This window comes from Anomalospiza imberbis, chromosome 1, assembly GCF_031753505.1.
Source record: "Anomalospiza imberbis isolate Cuckoo-Finch-1a 21T00152 chromosome 1, ASM3175350v1, whole genome shotgun sequence".
NCBI classification, from domain to species: Eukaryota; Metazoa; Chordata; class Aves; order Passeriformes; family Viduidae; genus Anomalospiza; species Anomalospiza imberbis.
Window position 1 is genome coordinate 116,578,249 of NC_089681.1, and position 18,100 is coordinate 116,596,348.

Below are 18,100 nucleotides of genomic sequence, written 5' to 3' on the forward strand. Positions count from 1 at the left end.
GTTAGTGTCTATATGGTTAATCTGTATGTGAAATTTTCCTTTCCCAATTGCCCTTTAATTTTAAATTGAGCAATATATTGACATATACCTGTAGTCACTCAATGATTATTGAAGCCAAACAAAAAGCTAAAAAGGCAGTCAGATAAACAGTCACTCATATTTTGGATCAATCTTCCACAGCTAGAGACTACGTAACCAGTTCAACTGCATTACAGCACTTTTAAGAAAATAAAGGCCCCCAAAAAGTGCAAAGTCAACCTTTATTAATTTTATTTTGAATACTTTGCTGGGGCTTGGCTGCATCTTTCTATATAACCTAAAATAAACATTGTAAAAAAATGGACTAATAATATGGATGCACAGAATGCTTTAAGATAATACAATTGAAAAAACCAGACTAATACATTTGGTGGTGAAATCATCATCACTGGGCTAACAATAGAGCCAGATACTTTGCTTGCAAGTGGTTATCCTCAACTCTTTTAACATGCAACATGTAAACTTCCTGAAACACTTTTAGCTACACATCATCTTTCAGAGTGACAGATGATGACTCAGCTCATTTTAAGACTTTATGGTACATACAGTTCTGGATCGAGCATGAATAATGCACAAAAGTGACTTCCATTTTAAGGAATCAGCACTAAAATCAGATGCTAACATATTTAAAGAGTCAGTTAGCTAAATGCATGTATTTTTACTTTTTAAAAATATATATTATGTATCTATAGTACTCAAAAAATATTATCTTCCTTTTTAACAATGTAGAACAGGATCAGTTTTGTAATCAACAATTGCATAAATTGTAAGAGTGGAACATGCAAAATCTCTCAGGCCTTGTCTATGTGATAATCAATTTTCACTTACTACTTTTTGACTTACAGCAAAGGAAAAACCATCAAACTGTGTTGAACCCTTTCAATGTTCCCTCACCTCTGTTCAGGTTGTAATGTGCTAAACAGAAATATGTAAATGCTAAGAATGCCCAAGACATCAGTTCTGATAACCTGGTTGGAGGAAGAGACTCTACAGAAGTGCTTCATTTGTGATATAAATGATGCCATTCTGTAAATGCTATGAAAAGAGTGCTGGGGCAGGACTGCAAAAGGAGCCTCACTGGTTTTTAGGTCTCTCTGAGGCACAATGAGAACAGTGATGACATTTTCCCACAGCCTACAATCTTTCAGTTAGGACTAAAGGTCAGAAATAAAATTCCAGCAGCCTAGGTTTTGGAATTTCTGATAAAGTGAAACTGACCTTGCATATTTATGGTGCAGATGGATCTTGATCCAACGCAGTTGTTTTGCTGTAGATAAATTTTAATCTAACTCTAAATCAGATTTAGATGTGATAGATTTGGCCCTGGAAGACTAATTTCACAGTGGCTTAGAATACAGTTAAGAATGTGAATTTCAAGTTGCTTCCCATCAACTTCAGGTTCCATCAGAAGACTTACAGCTGCCAACACAGAAAAGGACTGCCTAAAAAGCAACACTCATAGGTGTTTACCACAGGTTAAATGCTTCATTTTGTACCACACAGAATAGAACTCGCTCCTAGCAAGATCCTAACATTAGGGCACACAGTCTGTAACTAGACACTGAAAGAGCTTAGCACCTTCTAAAACTGCTCCTAACCCATACAGTTTGACATTTAAAAGTACAGGCTCAAGATGTGACATTTACTATGCAAACTGTTTTCATCCTGCCCCATCCCCACTTTAATTTTATAATGACTGGAAAATAAATTAAGTCCCTAATAATTCAATGAAGTGCAAGTGTAACGGCGTTCTTGTTCAGAGCTCTATTGACTTTTATGGGATGCTACACGTATGCAGATTTCATCACACACTCAGTGCAGAAAGTGCATCTTGAACTGGTTAAAACAAAAATCCATATAGAATGCATGTCTTGAAGACTTCTATTTAAAAGAATGCTTTTCAACAACCATCACCATCTTCTCTTTTTCCCCCCAATTGAACAAAAAGCACATTTTGATCTCTGGAGGATTTCACTTGTTTTTCTTCAAATTTATTAGCTTCTGTAATTATATAGTCCATTTTATTGTTAAATCAGAAACAGTAAGAGAACACTCTAGGTTGGTATAGTCATTTTACAATGAGCATATCAGCTACAATACCTTTACCTAATGTTGTCAGAAAACCAAAAAATATCAGAACAGCAATTGATTTATTTTTTGACAAACCTGCTTATTGAGATATCACCTATTCTGTAAGGAAGAAAATACTCAAAAAATAAAAAAGTTAAAATTTAGTTAAAAGCTTTACTTGTTTGGGAGCAATCTCATAAAACTCTTTTTTAACATGAGCACTTCACTTCACAAAATGAAAAACTATTTACATCATTTTGCTTGCAGTTTGGTCACATTATCTACACACATTTGCAGAAGATCTTAGGCAAAATAGGTATGTATCTTCTTCTGACATAGGCTATCAGATTGATTGCACATTTTCCTTTTACATAATGGCTCTCCTATAGTGCACTGAAGTCAGTGATCACTGTCTAATTACATTCTCATTTTAATTTATGGCTCAACAATAAAATCAATACCACTTCAAACCCAAATATCCAAGCGGCTGAATTACATATAGTGTGAAACATGTGGATTCCACTTTTTTAGACCTGATTTTCAAATTAATTATATATCTCACTAGCACAATTAACAAACTGTGCAAAGAAAGAAACAACCTTTTTCATCAAATTGCTTTGAAAATCAAGGCATTTTGCCATATTCTGTCAACTGGTTTCCTACTAGTTGCATCTCATTTAAAAAAATGTTCATTTCCTGATGGCACTACAATGAACTTTTCAGCACGCAAATACTGAATTACAGTATCTTTTACATATATATGCTATATTTAGGCCAATAATGTAATTTCCATGTTACACAAAATCATTGCCTTCACAAGCAGAGTTGCTACATACATTCACAGTTTCAATAGATTGTAATTAGCTTCTCCAGTTGTGCTTTAAAAATTCCGAATATTTTCCAACAGTAAGTGCAAAGCAAATGTCCTATGCAGCTACAATTGGTCACAGAGTTATAAACTCCAAAATTACGAGAAGAGCCTTCTCTCATTCTCCATTTTCATCACCTGCTTTTTCAGGTATGACCTCCAGACTTCGACGAGGCTTTGAGATTTCTGCATTTTCAGTGCCTGGCTTATTAAGTCCACATGAAAGAGTGGCATAATGGATTTGCTTCAGATTCTCCAGTGCTTCATTTTTAGCATATTTGAGAAGATCAGCTTGTCCCTGTAAGGAAAAAAAAATGCAGTTAGAATACACATTTGATAACAGCATTCTCTTCTCTTTTACCCTTCTGCTTGTTTCAGATTAAAAGTATAGTTGTCCTACTAAAACAAAATCCAAAAAGACAAAAGTAAGACCAAAAACCAAACCAACCAATGAAACAAACAAAAAACTCCTCAAAAACCAAAACAAAACTCAAATACAGATAATTTAGTGTTAGAAAGAATCAAGCTCTTTGTTTTCTCTGAAGCCAATCAGTGGCATCAGCAAAGGGGTAGGGGTAATTTCTGTCCAACAGTTTTCAAGAAGGTAATCTATGCTGTATTTTTAATCCATGGGGACTATAAATGCTTCTGCATAACGAAAACTGTGACGATTGACTCTATTACCTCAGGGAGCCATTTAAAGCTTTCCTGTTTTTTTGGTTCCTAGGGATTTTTTTTTCTTAGCGATGTGATTCAATTGCAGGATGGTAAGGGACCAATGCTTGTCAATGCATGAAATATGAAAACACAGACTGGCGAGCAACACATAAAAAGGACAGTGATGACAAAGACTTCACAGGGCTGTCTGCAGTTCAGCACTATCGCTATCCCTCTTCAGAATTATAGAATCATTTAGGTTGAAAAATCCCTTTAAGACCATCAGGTCCAACCATTAACCTAACACTGCCAAGTCCACCACTAAACCATGTCCTTAAGAGCCACATCAATCTTCCTCTTCATAGCAATTAAGTTATAAGCAAAGCTGTAAGAGAAATTGTCCCAGGCTTAGGTCATTTGGCTCTTGTTCTACAGTCCTCCATCTCTTCATATTGATCAAAGCCCTCTAATAGCAACAGCTCTCACTGGGAGACTGTGGACAGCCTTCCCTGCAGCTGATATCTGCCTACCCTGCCCACTTGCAGCAAACGAGCGAGGCTGTAGCACATGGTGAGCATGTCTGTCTTACTGGTGGGCACAGAGAAGTTCAAAAACAAAAGCAGCAAGTGTGCAAGGGCCAAAGTGATTGTGCTGTGCCCATGCTCCTGAGGGAGAACTACTCTACAGCTCACAGGAAAATACCTGAAGAAGAGAAATGCATACCTGAAGGGGGGAAATATACACACACACACACACACACAAAAAGTCCAGGTACTGTAGTTCCTTGGGACTGCCAGTACCAGTGTCCAATAAGGTATGAACACTGACTGCACCTTCTCCTGTCATATCTGTCCATCCTAGGTAAATTCTGTCTCCTGACAGACATTTCTCTTGAAGACATGCTAGTATCTCTCCCAAAGATAATACGTTGCCTCTCCTCTGCCAAATAAGGTTGAAATGTACCTTTACCTCTTGATTTTAAAAATACAGGAGTAGAGATAGAATAGCAGACAGACAAAAACATGTATGCATTCATGGTGTAGTACTTCTGATGCATATTTAGCAACTTGGAACATAAATACTATCCAATGAAGTGAGCAGAATTATGTATTTGAGACACACAAATTGAAAACAAATTTTGCTTTCTTCAAAGAAATAATATCCCCCCTCCCCTCACCCAAGACCGTAATAGCCAAAGTCTTTTTTTTTTTGATCACCAGAGAGGAAAAAAATCTAGAATGTCATCAATCATAGCACAAGCTTCAGTAATATTTTCTTCTAAAGAAAACCAGGGCTTCTTTTTTAAAAATTCACTTACTTTTTTCCAAACTAACAAACAACTAAAAGCTAATTTAAAACACTCCAGCACACTAAATGAGTCATATCTGGAGTGCATCTGTTTCTAGCCCAAGTTCTGGTTTACATGGATTAGTAGAATATAGTTCTGGAATTTTAATCAAGTTGTTTATTACAGGCAAAGCTGCTAGCAAACAGTCTATTAATAAGGTTGCCCAAAACTTCTCAGTTAAAAAAACACCCTGCTTTCAGTTACTTATATGCTTGCCAAACTTTAACTACTGAAGCTGATACTTTCTATGTAGGATCCTTGCCATTGGCAGATTTGGCATATTTTATTATTATTTCTGTTTAATATTATTCTTTAACCTCATCCATATGGTTCATTTAGTTCTGAGAATAAAGATGGGGAATTGCCATCAAAAGTTTGTTAACAATCTTCTATACTTCCCTACTTTCACTTGGGGTAGGGACTTGTAATTGACTACACAGCAGTAGATCTAAGTTATGAGCCTTTAATAAACAAAAATCAGATTTTGAATGTGGTTAGTACAATCACTGAGCATTCCACTCTCGATCATCCTTCATCTCTTGACAGCTCCAGCAATGTGGCAAGACAGTATTCCATTTCCACAGAATAATGAATGTGCATTAGGAAAAAAGATGGGTTTTTTTCCTGCATGGCTTCTCCAAGCCACCTACATTGGGTTGCTAATGCCAGCAGTGCAAAAGCCAGACTAGAGGGGAGGAAAAAAGAGCCTGAGACAGACTCTGGAGAAGAGGTGGATGGAGGAAAAGGAGGGTGCAAGAGCAATCTCTGGGACTGACCTGGCAAGAGGCCTAGGGCTGCTGAAAGGGAAGCTGGACTGCATTATACAAGGCAGATGCTAGATCTTACTGCAAGAGGAGATTGTGAAACACACAGTGTGACAACACTAAATTTGGATCTGACAGGTGAGTAGAGAAAGGGAAAGACTGAGGCAACATTTGGGATTGGAATACAGAAAGAAAATAGATCAATAAAATTCACCACATTGAAAGTAGCCTGAAAATTATATACAAGTAGAAGGACTAACAACTCAAAAAGAGTGAGAGGTTGGTAATGAGAATAAAAGTTGGTGAGAAAGAAAAACAAAAACAATGAGCAGGAAGAAGGCTGCTGAATGCAATAAATTTGGTAAGGTGATGAGAAAATGAAAATTAACACTCATTGGGAAGGATCTCAAGAGGTAGCAAGGAGGAAGAAGAAAATATTAGGCACCAAGTGGAAACAGAATAGTGGATGTAGGAAAGTGGGGAAGAAGGAATCAGGGGTTAGCAGGAATGGCTGGTTTTCAGCAGGGAACTGAGAGTGTCTGGGCAATTCCAATCAGGGAAGATGATCTTCGAAGACAAAAGAGGATCTAGGATAAAGCCTGGATTATTGCAGACAAAGTGTTCAAACTAAACACTGTTGACCAAGTGGTATCACGTTTAGACCAGGGTGAAATAGAAAAATGTATCAGTGCTCATTACTCTCTTCTCCAGTGCTCAGAATTTATTTCTGAATGCTGTTGAACTCAGAAAAATGTTTGTAAAACCACCTGTGTTGCCATTATCTGCTGATATATCTTGATCTCAAGATAAAACAAGAACCAAAATACCATGAGCTCAAGTGAGAGAGCTCTGCACAATTCACATGAAATGCCCAGTTCTGTTGATATACCATCATGAAGACATATCCTGGGGAAATGAAACAGCATGCACCTCAAAGATTCAAGCTGTAGTCCCAGTGAACACCACTGAAAAGTAATACAATGCATCAGAAAGGCAGAAAATTTAAAAAGTCATCCAGATCTGAAAAAAAACTGCCATCACACACTCAAACAATCGCAAAGACTTTCTAGTTAGGTATCAAGTATCTCTTCTCCAAGGGCTCTCAAGATTCGGTTTCAATTCTTTTTATTTTATGCATCCTAATTTTCACAGTTGACTTAATAGGAAAGTCAGCTGACTGCAAGCTGGAACATGGGAATCTGTCAGATCTGTGGACTACTCAGGGGTCTTTCACCTTCACAGCAGACCCAAATGACTGTAGTAACTTGCTTTGCTAAAATGCATATTGTAAAGTCAATACAAGAGACCTTCAAAGAGCTCAAATTTTAGGCAAGCAGATTTATCTTAAGGGAGTCCCAAAAAATACACATTCCAAGAAACAAAGCTGGTTTGCGCAGAGAATTCAATGCTGGGATCTGAAGCAGTTGTAGAAGCAAACCGGTGTGTTTCTTGCTGTGTGGAAGGGCTCTCTTCACCAGACTTTCATCTCAGATCAAGTCAAAATGTAAATTAATTTAGTCCTTAGTGTCGTCTGGCAAGCACACCAAAAAACTTCAATTGACTTCCAGCACTGTGGTTAGCAGGCAGCTTGTGGTAATTCCCAATTGGGAGCAGGATGGATCTAGGCCTTGCAGAGCACTGGGAGAGCGCTCACCTCACAGCAGCACACAGCAACCACGGCTCCCTTTCCTTCACCATGGTTAAAATTCACTTACAGAACTGAGCACTATGTAACTTGAATATTTTCTGTTTACAGACTGCAGAAAAAGTTGTTTTCTAGGCAGACATGGAAAAAGACCTTAAAGAAGTCAAAGAACAAAACTGATATTCATTCAAAAACTTTTAGTACACAGCAGCAATAATGAATATTGATTAATTTGGAAGCCCAACTCAGCACCCTTTAAATCTCTCTGGCCCAATTTGTCCGTGTCATCTAGTCTGGTTTATTTTTTCTTAAATCAGTGTTAAAAACATTCTGTTTGTTTTGAAACTTTTGGCTAAGAGGCAGTGTTTTTATATCATAGCTCCATAACAGTAACTGAAAACAAATCTAAAATGGCTCCTATCAGTTCTTGTACATCCAAAATGAGGTACCATTTCAGAGTCAGTCAGATATAGAATCAACTAGAATGTCTCAGCACAGCTACCTTCATAAGCTGTTATGTATTCACTTATGATTTTTGATTAACTGTTTCTTCACTAGGTGTGTGAACCTGAAAGTTCACACTGAAAGTAAAATTGCACAGATGGCATTTAAAATAACTGCATGAGCACCCTTTCCCCCCTAAAATCCCAAGAAACTCTATAATTAATGATTGGTCTTTTCTTCAGGATCTGTAACCCAAAGCTCCTATCAGGAAATTTAAGAAGCCACTATTCCTTTCTCAAAGTGCTCCTCAGGGTACAACAGAACATTGCTTTGAGCAAACTGGTCGAGTGGGAGGTGTCCCTGCCAATGGCAGCGGGGTTGAAACTGATGACCTTTAAGGTTCTTTCCAACCCCAGCCATTCTATTATTCTGTGACATGCTACAATGTTCCATGCCCAGCTGACGTGCTCCGGGTGCATTTTGGAATCAGAACAAAAGGCCTTAGCTTCCTAACTTCTAAAGAAGGGGTTAATTAGGAGACAAAAATCCCATCGGACCAGCAACATCAAGAGACTAGTAGCTTCAGATATTTAAACTGAACTGGGATGTCTTCTGAGGACCTACAGGACCAGCCAGCAACTCTCATAGGCTTTATGAATGCTCCGTGGCTGCTGGAATTCACTTGGAGATTTGATTGAAAATGTTCTGATTATTTTAAAAAAAGTAAGAAGCTGCAGTCCTGTAAGTGCGTTGAATGTTCCATTTATAAATACATTTTTTTAAAATATTGTAGGTGCAGAACTAATGCTATTACAGAGATAACAGATGCCATGGACTGCATGCCTGGCAAGAGAAAGTAATGCACTTCATATAATGTGACATGCCTAAAAGCTCATAGCCAACAAAAAACATCTAACAAATGCTGAAGTTAGGAGTCCCACCTTCATTCCAAATATTTCTATTGACCTCTCCCTTTGTGTTTAGAACAGCTCTTCATTGCCAAGACTAATTTACAGTTGCTGTTATCTTCTTCCTATGGACATCTCAAATTCTGAGCCTTATAGAGGGTTTTTCTCAAAGTTTTTCAATGCCAGATAAGTCCATAAATTTTTACAATAGGTTGTAGGAATCTCCTACAACAGCACTTAAGAGTGATTTTCATTCTACAATAGTGTACTTTTGGCAGAAAATGTGATTATCTATGTTTAGAAAATATGAATTCTATCAGCCTGAGTAGTAACAATAAATAAATTACTAGCAAATAACTGTCTAATTGAAAGAGATGAATATTCTAGCATTTTACAATCTCTGAAATAGGCAACAGACCAAATTTACTCCAAGTGATGTTGTGAAGTTAAATATCTCTGTGTACATATATGGGGTGAATAAGAATGAGCATGTGTGCATATACACATACACAAATTGGATGGAAGTATTTCAGCTGAATTCAAACATACTATACTACTAACAAATTTGGTCATGTGGCTTCAAATTAAGAAATATTAAATCCTTTAAAGCAGTAACTGTAATGCATGTGCATGCAAAACACATAGAGATACTTAATAACTGCATTAGATGTTCTAAACAAAGTTTCCCTAGAATTAAGCTGTCAATTTTGCTATTTTATCAAACTTTCCATTGCATCAACTGCAGTCAAAATGTCTCAACTGAAAGAGAACAATCAATATGTATCTCGAGGGTAAAATGCTGCTTGATCAGTTTGGAAAATACATTAGCCACACCATGTGAGCATGCTATGAATCCTCTGTGCAGGAGCTGAGGATGGCACTCATGTAGGATTATTTAGTAAGGTGAGCCCCACAGTAATTTCTATATCGTAGCTAAGAGTCCACATATTTATTGTGTATTACCACGTTCATTTTGGTACTATTTGAAAAGGAAGTTAATTTGAAGAAGGCAGGGAATTTAACACATAAAATAAATCATTAAAGTGGTTCAGATTGTTGCTCTTCTGCTCAATTTCTACTCAAATGTGGATGTTCACTTTTCATCCCTCTCATGTTCTCTCATAGTTTTTCTCATAGAGAGAACTATGTTCTCTCATAGTTTTTTGAGAACTGGCAATGGAAAGACAGTGAGATCGAAATTATGACTGCAGATCTTTTTCTCCAGACAGGAAGTGTAGTATCTTAGAAACGGTTTAACTTCTGTTTAACTATATGACACGAAAGTATGGTTATAGCCCACAGTTAAAGAGTTTGGAGTGGAAAACCTCAGTGTGTCACTTCAAATAAGTTTCAGCCTTTAACTTTCTGTACATCTAAACATGAGGAACAGCACTTAGCAGATACGCTATCTGAACTGCAGTACTTGTAAATAACTTTAAAGATGTTCTGTAATGCCTCCTGTTAAAGTTTCAACAACAGGATGCTTAAAATCTCGCCAATTTTTTTAACAGAAGTATTAATTATGGGACAAATTGTACCTTCCAAAAGAAAGGACCTTAATCTCTGAGTAGAAAAATACCACCCAATGAATGAGATGTCTCAATAATCTCTTCAGAATGAAGGCCTTATAACTTCATAATTATGCTAATCCTAAGGACATGTATACAAGCCCTTCAGTGCTCCTCAGAGCCAGACCTACCATGTGGCTTCTCCCGATTCCTGGCGAACGCAGGAATCACGACTTCACATTTCAGTCACTCACCAACTGCAAACCTCCCCCCCCACCAACCCTTATGTTCAGAATATAAAGCAGAGATGTAAAGCAAAGGTACTGCTGTTTCAGGAAGCATTAAAATAGATTTGCCTATCCAAGCTGGTATCTGACACCTTTGACAGAAAAAAAGGGATAAGAATTTACTTCTTTGACATTTCCCCAAAGCCACTGAACTAACTCTTCTCTATCCTCTTGGAAGCACAGGACTGATACATGACACATCCCATACACTGCCTTCAGGAAACTCTTCTGATACAGGAAATGTGATATTCTGGTCCTTTACCTATAAGCAGAACCTGCATGCATATTTTTAGAATATATTAATGTACATGCTGTAGCAAATTTCATCACTTTTTGACTCTCCCCCGCATTGGATTTGTGCAGTATAACACAAGAGGGATTGGAGCACCAAGCGACCTCATGAGAAGCTTAACAGTTCAAACCAACATGGAAAGCTAGAGAAATACATGTGCATTACTGCTTTTCTGTCATAGTTCACTGTAAGAAGAGGCGGTATGGAACTGTATTTTCAAGAAGAGCTAAAAATAAAAACTAGGTGGGAGAAAATAATTTTCTTTATAATTAAAACAGACTTTATAGTTTAATGTAGTGAAGAAGAATTTGATTGAGTGGGAGAGAAGAACTCATTAGTGGATGCAAACACCAAACTTGAATAATTTGAGCTAGAGTCGAGGGAATACATTAAGAGAGGCAGTTTTGCTCTCTCTACAGATTTTGATATACTCTGCTGAGATCAAAGATCACCAATAAGAAACCTGAATTTTCCATGTTCTAGTTTCCTGAAGGTCTCTGGCTGAAAGCTTTTCTTATACTTCACCATTTACTCTTTTGTCAAAATGTAAGCAAATGTGCTCGACAAAATGTCAAGAGAGTCTCCAGCTTATACAGGCTATTTATTCCAGCCTGGATTATGAACATAGTTTGCTTCTACCATTAATCACTGACTGCAGCAGTAACAGCTTCCCTTTTGTTTTTCAGTAACTGCATTAACCTTAACACTTATTCCCCTACAAAGCACAAAACAGGGTTTAAACAATGGCATAGCTGCCTTCCAGTCTGAGCCACTTTGCAAAAGTCAAGACTCATTGTTTCAGCCAGGTATTAAAGATTACCAGGGATCCTGCCAATGTTAAAAGATTGCAAGAAGAAAATGTCAGACAAACCAAATTAAATAAGCTTCCATAACACTACACAAGAATAACAAGTCACATTGAGACTCTGCTGTGTTTCAGGTTATATAAACCAAACTGACTATGATTATAGAAGTGAATAAATCCAGTTGAACTGTGACACAGTGATGACCAGTAACAATATTAGAATGACAGTTCTGAACAGAAAAATACAGTAACAAACTAAAGGAAGACACATTACCTTTAAAATTGTAATGTTCCACGTAAAACTTTCTACTGATTTTTGCAGTTTTCTTTCTTTTAGGCCTTCTCTTGCTCCTATATTGTGCAGGTTTTCATGAAACTCCATTGCTGTAGAGAATAAAAGAGGGACAAATATAGTATCTGTTTTAGTGCATTTTTGTGATCATAGAGATAGCAAATTGAAACTAATAAGGCAAAAAGACAGTGAAAAAGCTTCAGAAATTTTATTCTTCAAGCACAAATCTATCTGATGTAGTAAGATGCAATGTTATAGAACATGTCAATATATACAAATCTCTCTAAATCAAAATCCACCGAAGCACCTGTTAGGTCACTGCTATACAAAGATGGAGCCCAGCAATTATTTCCTATAGAAATACAATCTCTAAGCACAACTGAATGTGTTGTACCACATGTAAAAACCTTTTTGTAGTTGCTATAGGATGGAAACAGCAATTTCATTAACTACTCTAGCCCAATAAATTTATTTTGTGCCTTGCTCTTTTATGCATTTAAATCACAGTTGTCCAGCTTACAGTTTATATGGCAGAGTCTGCCCAGAAAATAAACACTTAACCTTATCCCACAGAATAAAGGAGTAACTGTGAAGGAGGAATGCCAAGTGAACTTGCCAAGGAATGCCAACAACATTTTACCACACCATGTAAACTACTGAGTCCACAAAACCTGTATCTGACAAACTCCAAATCAAAAATTATTGGTAAAATTCAGATTCGCTTGATCTAAGCACTGTGCAGACCAACCAAAGTTTGTTTTTACACTGCACAGATAGCAGAAACATAATTTGTTTTCCATGTTGCTGTTACAAGCCATAAAAAAAAAACTTCAAAGAGCTTCCTTCACACAGGAGAAGTCAAATGTCCTTCCATGGGTACACAGAGCAACCTAACATAGATTACCTAACATGGATTTCATGGATTATGAAAATCATAGCTCCCAGGATCTCCATCTCTAATAATGTACAGGGTATTTTGAGGTCAAAAGTTGCCAAGTGGTTGTGACATACACCCATGAACGTAATAGTTAAAGCACAAATTATAATCTTAACTATGTTGGTTGTGATCTTCTATTTGCCCAGTAAGTGTATGTACTTCTAAATTTACATGTACTTTATTACCATGAATAAGCATATAAACTTGGGTTGGCTGTCAATCTGAGAGAAGACTGGCTTTTAAGGACATTATCTCTTCTTCATAATCTCTCTATCCTACACTCATGTCTCATTAAAATAAAGAGAGATGACTGAATGTTTTCATTGTACACTGCCTTACCTTACTCCCACATATACACACACGTTTTAAAAAGTATTCATAGATTCATTTGAAAGGCAAAATTGTTCTTTCTACCTTTTCTTACTATTTTAAATTTTGCTACAAGAAAAATAAATGGCAAATATTTTCCCTGAATTAACATACTGTATCATTTTTATTTCAATCACTCCTCTACAGCTCTGCCTCTCCAGTCTCAAATATAATATTCATGTTGTATTTCCCCAAAATAGATTTCTAAACAGGTGAGAAATTAAAGTTCATAAACCTATCATTGTTGTAAGTATCCATTTCCTGTTCATATCAACCAAAATAATAAACTCCCAATATGATTATGGAAAGATTAGACACAGATGTCTATTTACAATATTACACTTCTAGAGCCATCACAACAGTACAGATTTTCTGATCTGTACAATGAATTCTGAGATGCACTGGCAAACTTCTGAAGTTCTGCACCTCATTTCCATCTTAACTATTGCTTTGTAAGTCAGTGGACACCAGAAATTGATAATAGCTTGAACTAAAGCCACTCAGAAAGATATTAAGAATAATGCTGAGTGCCTGCATGTTAAATGTGAAATTGGTGGTCTGTAGATTTCAGATTATTTTGATGTATATGAAGTTCCTGATATCACAGATGTGGACACAATGGTGACCGTGTATTCTGCCAACCAGAAAAGCTCCTTTTCTGGAGCAGACCTTCCAGAACGTCGGTTGACATTCACCGACAACCTTCTGTGGTGATGCTCTTCCCAGTCTGCACTCATGCTATGATACATTTCTGTCCTGCCAAAGCCATTCCACCACAGCTAAGTGCACTTGGAAGTTGGCAGGAACATCTCATCACCCCTCTTCAGAAAATGAAACAGTCAGATCATCCTAGCAGGGCCCACACATGTAAACCCTCAGCTAACAGGTGCCTTCTGCTTAAACAGCACTGATCACTGATACTGACAGGGGCATCCTCAGCATCTCTCACAGACTGGCCAACTCCTCATCATCATGCTACACTAAACATAAACATACAAGCAGGGACAAGCACATTTTAATTTTATTTCTGCTTCAATTACTAGCTCTTGCCTGATTAATTGAAATTAATTACTTCATCTCTTGTCTCAGTGTTTCCATCTGCTGAAAGGAATGAATTATATTTGCTACACAATATATGGACAATTAAATTTTAGAGTATGAATGCAGCACAACATTTAACTGTTGACTATGTCTCTCTTGGCATTCTTGTATGTTGTCACTTGGTTTTCTTGCACTTTGCCTTGGAATTATTTCATGCATTAACTGTGACAGAGGAATAACACAAGTGTTTAATTCCAAAATTAAACTTGTTACAAGATAACAGAAAAATGAAAAAAGAGGAAAGACACTCTCATTTACAGCTAAATTAATAAAATAAATTACATGTCCATATAAACCCATGTAAACATGCCTTTAGGATATGCTTACAAAGAAAACTCAATGTTAAATTACTTTTTTATATACATAATTCTCCGTCTCCTTGCAAATAAAAATTCAGCTCTCACTCTCATTAAGATATAGTAAACAAGTCACTTTTATGAGGCTTAATTACTTCTAGATTTATTAGTCAATTAGTAATTTTGAACTGCCTGAGAGCTCTTGAATGATAACAGGCATACTATTAACCTGATGTATCACCCATTATATTTTTGCATATACCACCTCAATCATAGAAAGCAAAAGTTAGTCATATTTTCCATTTATTGTGGCAGATATTAAGGGAGATATAATTCACAACTTTCTGAGTGACCCAGAGAATACATAGGATGTGTGCTCTTCTATTTGGATGGTATTTTCTGTGTTTTAATTTTTGCGCACTGGATAAATGTATTTATCTACAATGAAATTATTATTGATTATTGCCTTGAGCTGGAAAGCTCAGATCTAAAACGCACTTTTGACTGGAAACTCTTTACTAAAATCCTTATTTGCACAGAATCACTGATGTTGAAAGGCAGCTCTGGACCAAGCCCATTGCTCAAAAGCAGGATCAGAGAGAACAGGTGGCCCAGGACTCTGTTGAGGTGGCTGTTCAATACCACCGAGGGTGGATATCCCACCTTTTCTGGCATTGAAGTGATTGGCTTAGTCCTATTTTCTAGCTTTCTTTAACTTGTTTGTCTGTGCTCACTCTACTGCTTATGACAGTGTGATGAGGTTTCAAACATCATTATTTGGTCCCCTTCTGAGTTTCTGTTGGGGGTACTATGGGCACTTAGTTTGCATAACCTGCACTAAAAAGTCTGGTCATCACTGCATAAGTAAGGGTGAGCTGACAGAAGCCAGACAATTTCTTAAGCATTTGCAAAATGAAAACTGATTCAAGTCTTCCACATTAAAAAGAGCAGCTTTCCAGTGAAACATTCACCCCAACTATTGAAAGGCATGTAAATACACTGTAATACATGTAACAAAACAGCAATAGTGTGATTCAACGGCAGGTCTGTACAGTGAACAAAACACTGCTGACAAATTTTCCTAATCATAACCAGAGATTTCACAGCATATTCTTCTCCTCTGCAGAACACTTGCTTATTCTAAAGCAGTCTCATAAGCAATCCTTCCGTATTTCCAAATAATATTTTTCCCATCAGTGCTGAATCTCTTTCTGGTTCCCCAGTGAATGCTAGTTAGTTTGAATTGTCCCAGCTTTTCCAACTCTCTCAGACCTGTTCCCACAGCCCAGGAATGCATTAGATGGCTTTAATACTTCTTCATTCCCCCTTACCCTACATTCAAGATGCCACTCTGAAATTTTACGCACAATTCTCTTCTCCCATTTTCAATAACCTCAAATGGCATGAAGAAAAACGCTAGAAGGTTACCTAATGCAGTAGGAACCATGAATCATTGAGGAGACTAACAAAAATTTGCTTGGTTAGTCTTGCAAAAAGAAAACCAAAAGAGGAGCAATTGCTCTCTAGATACTCTAGACCAGTCAGGTAAGACCTCGGACCTCAAAGGATCATTGCAGCTAAAGGACAATATTAGGATGGATGTTCACCAGAAAAATCAGAATTTATGTAAAATTTATTACCATTGTACATGTGGGTCTGTGATCAGTTTTAAAATGAGAAAATTACATCAAAAACTCACATTAATTTTAAAATACAGCTCGACAGGATCAATTTTCAAGAGGTGTACTGGGAAGCAGACTTAAGGACCTACAGTCCTGTGTTTCCTCAAACAGCTGCAGGATGACCCACAGTGTTACATGCATAGGATGTCAAACCTGTATTAATTTATGCTTGCCATATTCTGATGGAACATTTATGTTTATAGTCTCAACAAGGACTAAATGACAGTACAGAGAGCAAGGTGTCTTATTGCTATGACATACTTTAAAAACAAGAAGTTTTCCTAAATAAAACATACAAGGCAATATAATTGTCTTGACAGGATGATAATTTTGAGTCATCCCCTGTAAGAATAGCTTCCAGACTGGAACTTCGGCTTTGCTTTATGTCCTGGATTCTTAGTGTTTAATTTTTCACAAATATGTTCAGTAGATACAAAACCATTCAGAACTTACAACGTTCATATGAGCTGAAAATATGTGTTATTGTTCTACTGATGCTTGAAATGCTAGAACAAAGATGCCCTGCATATTGCTGTAATCCCAACATTGTATTTTCGTCCAAAAAATATTATTTGGTGATATACCTTAAAAGCAACATTTTGATACTAATAAAAGACACTCATCTTCAACTGTATTTAGCTTGAAAAAATAGTTTCTTCCTTTTTTAAAAATGAAGCTACTTCATATGAAATTCATTATCCCTAATTACTAACTAGAAACGACACCTGTTGGAAGCTGGTTAGCAATTCCTCCCACTACTGGGTTCTCACTATATTTCCAAAGTACCATATTTAAGATGTTAATTAAAATGTGCTATATAAAGCAGCATAAGTGATTCTGCTATTTTTAAACTAGTTAAGAAGCATATATTAAAAAGGAAAGTGGCCTTAGGCCACTGAGCTGCATGCAATTTTGGTTTTACATACAATACATGCATCTTTGTTTGAACTGTCTGATGATAATTACACATTTATTAAAATCAAGATGTGAAAAGAAACTGAAACATGGAAAAGCGGAGTACATACCTGTACAGTACAAGTTCAAGAATGTTTGGAACGCTGACATTTGTTTGCTTTTGTAAGAGCTCCTATCACAAAGCCCTGGCATATCACAAAGCTCTGGCATACAATCTCAGTTTATAGCAAAAAAATTCACACGTTTTCTTTAACTGAGAACCAATATACTAATTTTTCAAGGAATCTTTAGCAAAGCAGCCAGCACAACACTTGCTTAGCTGTATTTCTAAAGCCAAATCTTTCCCTGACATGCTCATTTGTTTTCTTTGATGAAACCTTTCTTGCCAAGAGATGATTTACAACCTAGCTGAGACATGACTACACAGCAGGTGGGCTCCTCCTGCTATGTTTTTTCTCTTAACAAAGAACTTTATCAGTGAAATAGCACAGTGATGAAACTCTGGCAATAAATGCATATACTGAGTACACCTAACATGAAATGAGTAACAAACAAAATTTGACTATGTCTATATGAAATAAACACTGGTAATATTCCAGGTATGAAGCACTTAAACTCAGTCAAGCCAAATATAGTTTATTTCATTTCTGGTAGAGCTCTTTGATTTAAAATCAAAATAAATACTTTTCAAAAGAGTTATACATACAAAATAAAACTAAATAAACATTAGGAATTTTTAAATGTAAGGAAAATACCTCACAGCTTTTAATTAGATTACCAAACCTTGCAGGTCTACTACTATGGGACTCAACTCAAACACTTACAAAGATACTGTGAATAATTTGCATATACAGATTTCTTCTTTACAAGAAA

The 18,100-nt window shown here is 36.6% G+C and overlaps 1 protein-coding gene across 2 annotated transcripts in view; it reads right to left on the reverse strand.

The window, feature by feature from the left end:
* Window positions 1-2,008: 2,008 nt before the first annotated feature.
* PLCL2 (phospholipase C like 2) overlaps window positions 2,009-18,100 on the reverse strand; it is a 99,791-nt gene continuing 83,699 nt past the window's right edge. For both annotated transcript variants that reach the window (XM_068207519.1, XM_068207526.1), the window contains 2 exons: window positions 11,910-12,019; window positions 2,009-3,275 (listed from right to left, as the gene is read on the reverse strand). In XM_068207519.1, coding sequence (XP_068063620.1) covers window positions 3,096-3,275; window positions 11,910-12,019 — 290 coding nt within the window. In that variant the 3' untranslated portion in view covers window positions 2,009-3,095. The remainder of the gene's footprint in view (window positions 3,276-11,909; window positions 12,020-18,100) is intronic.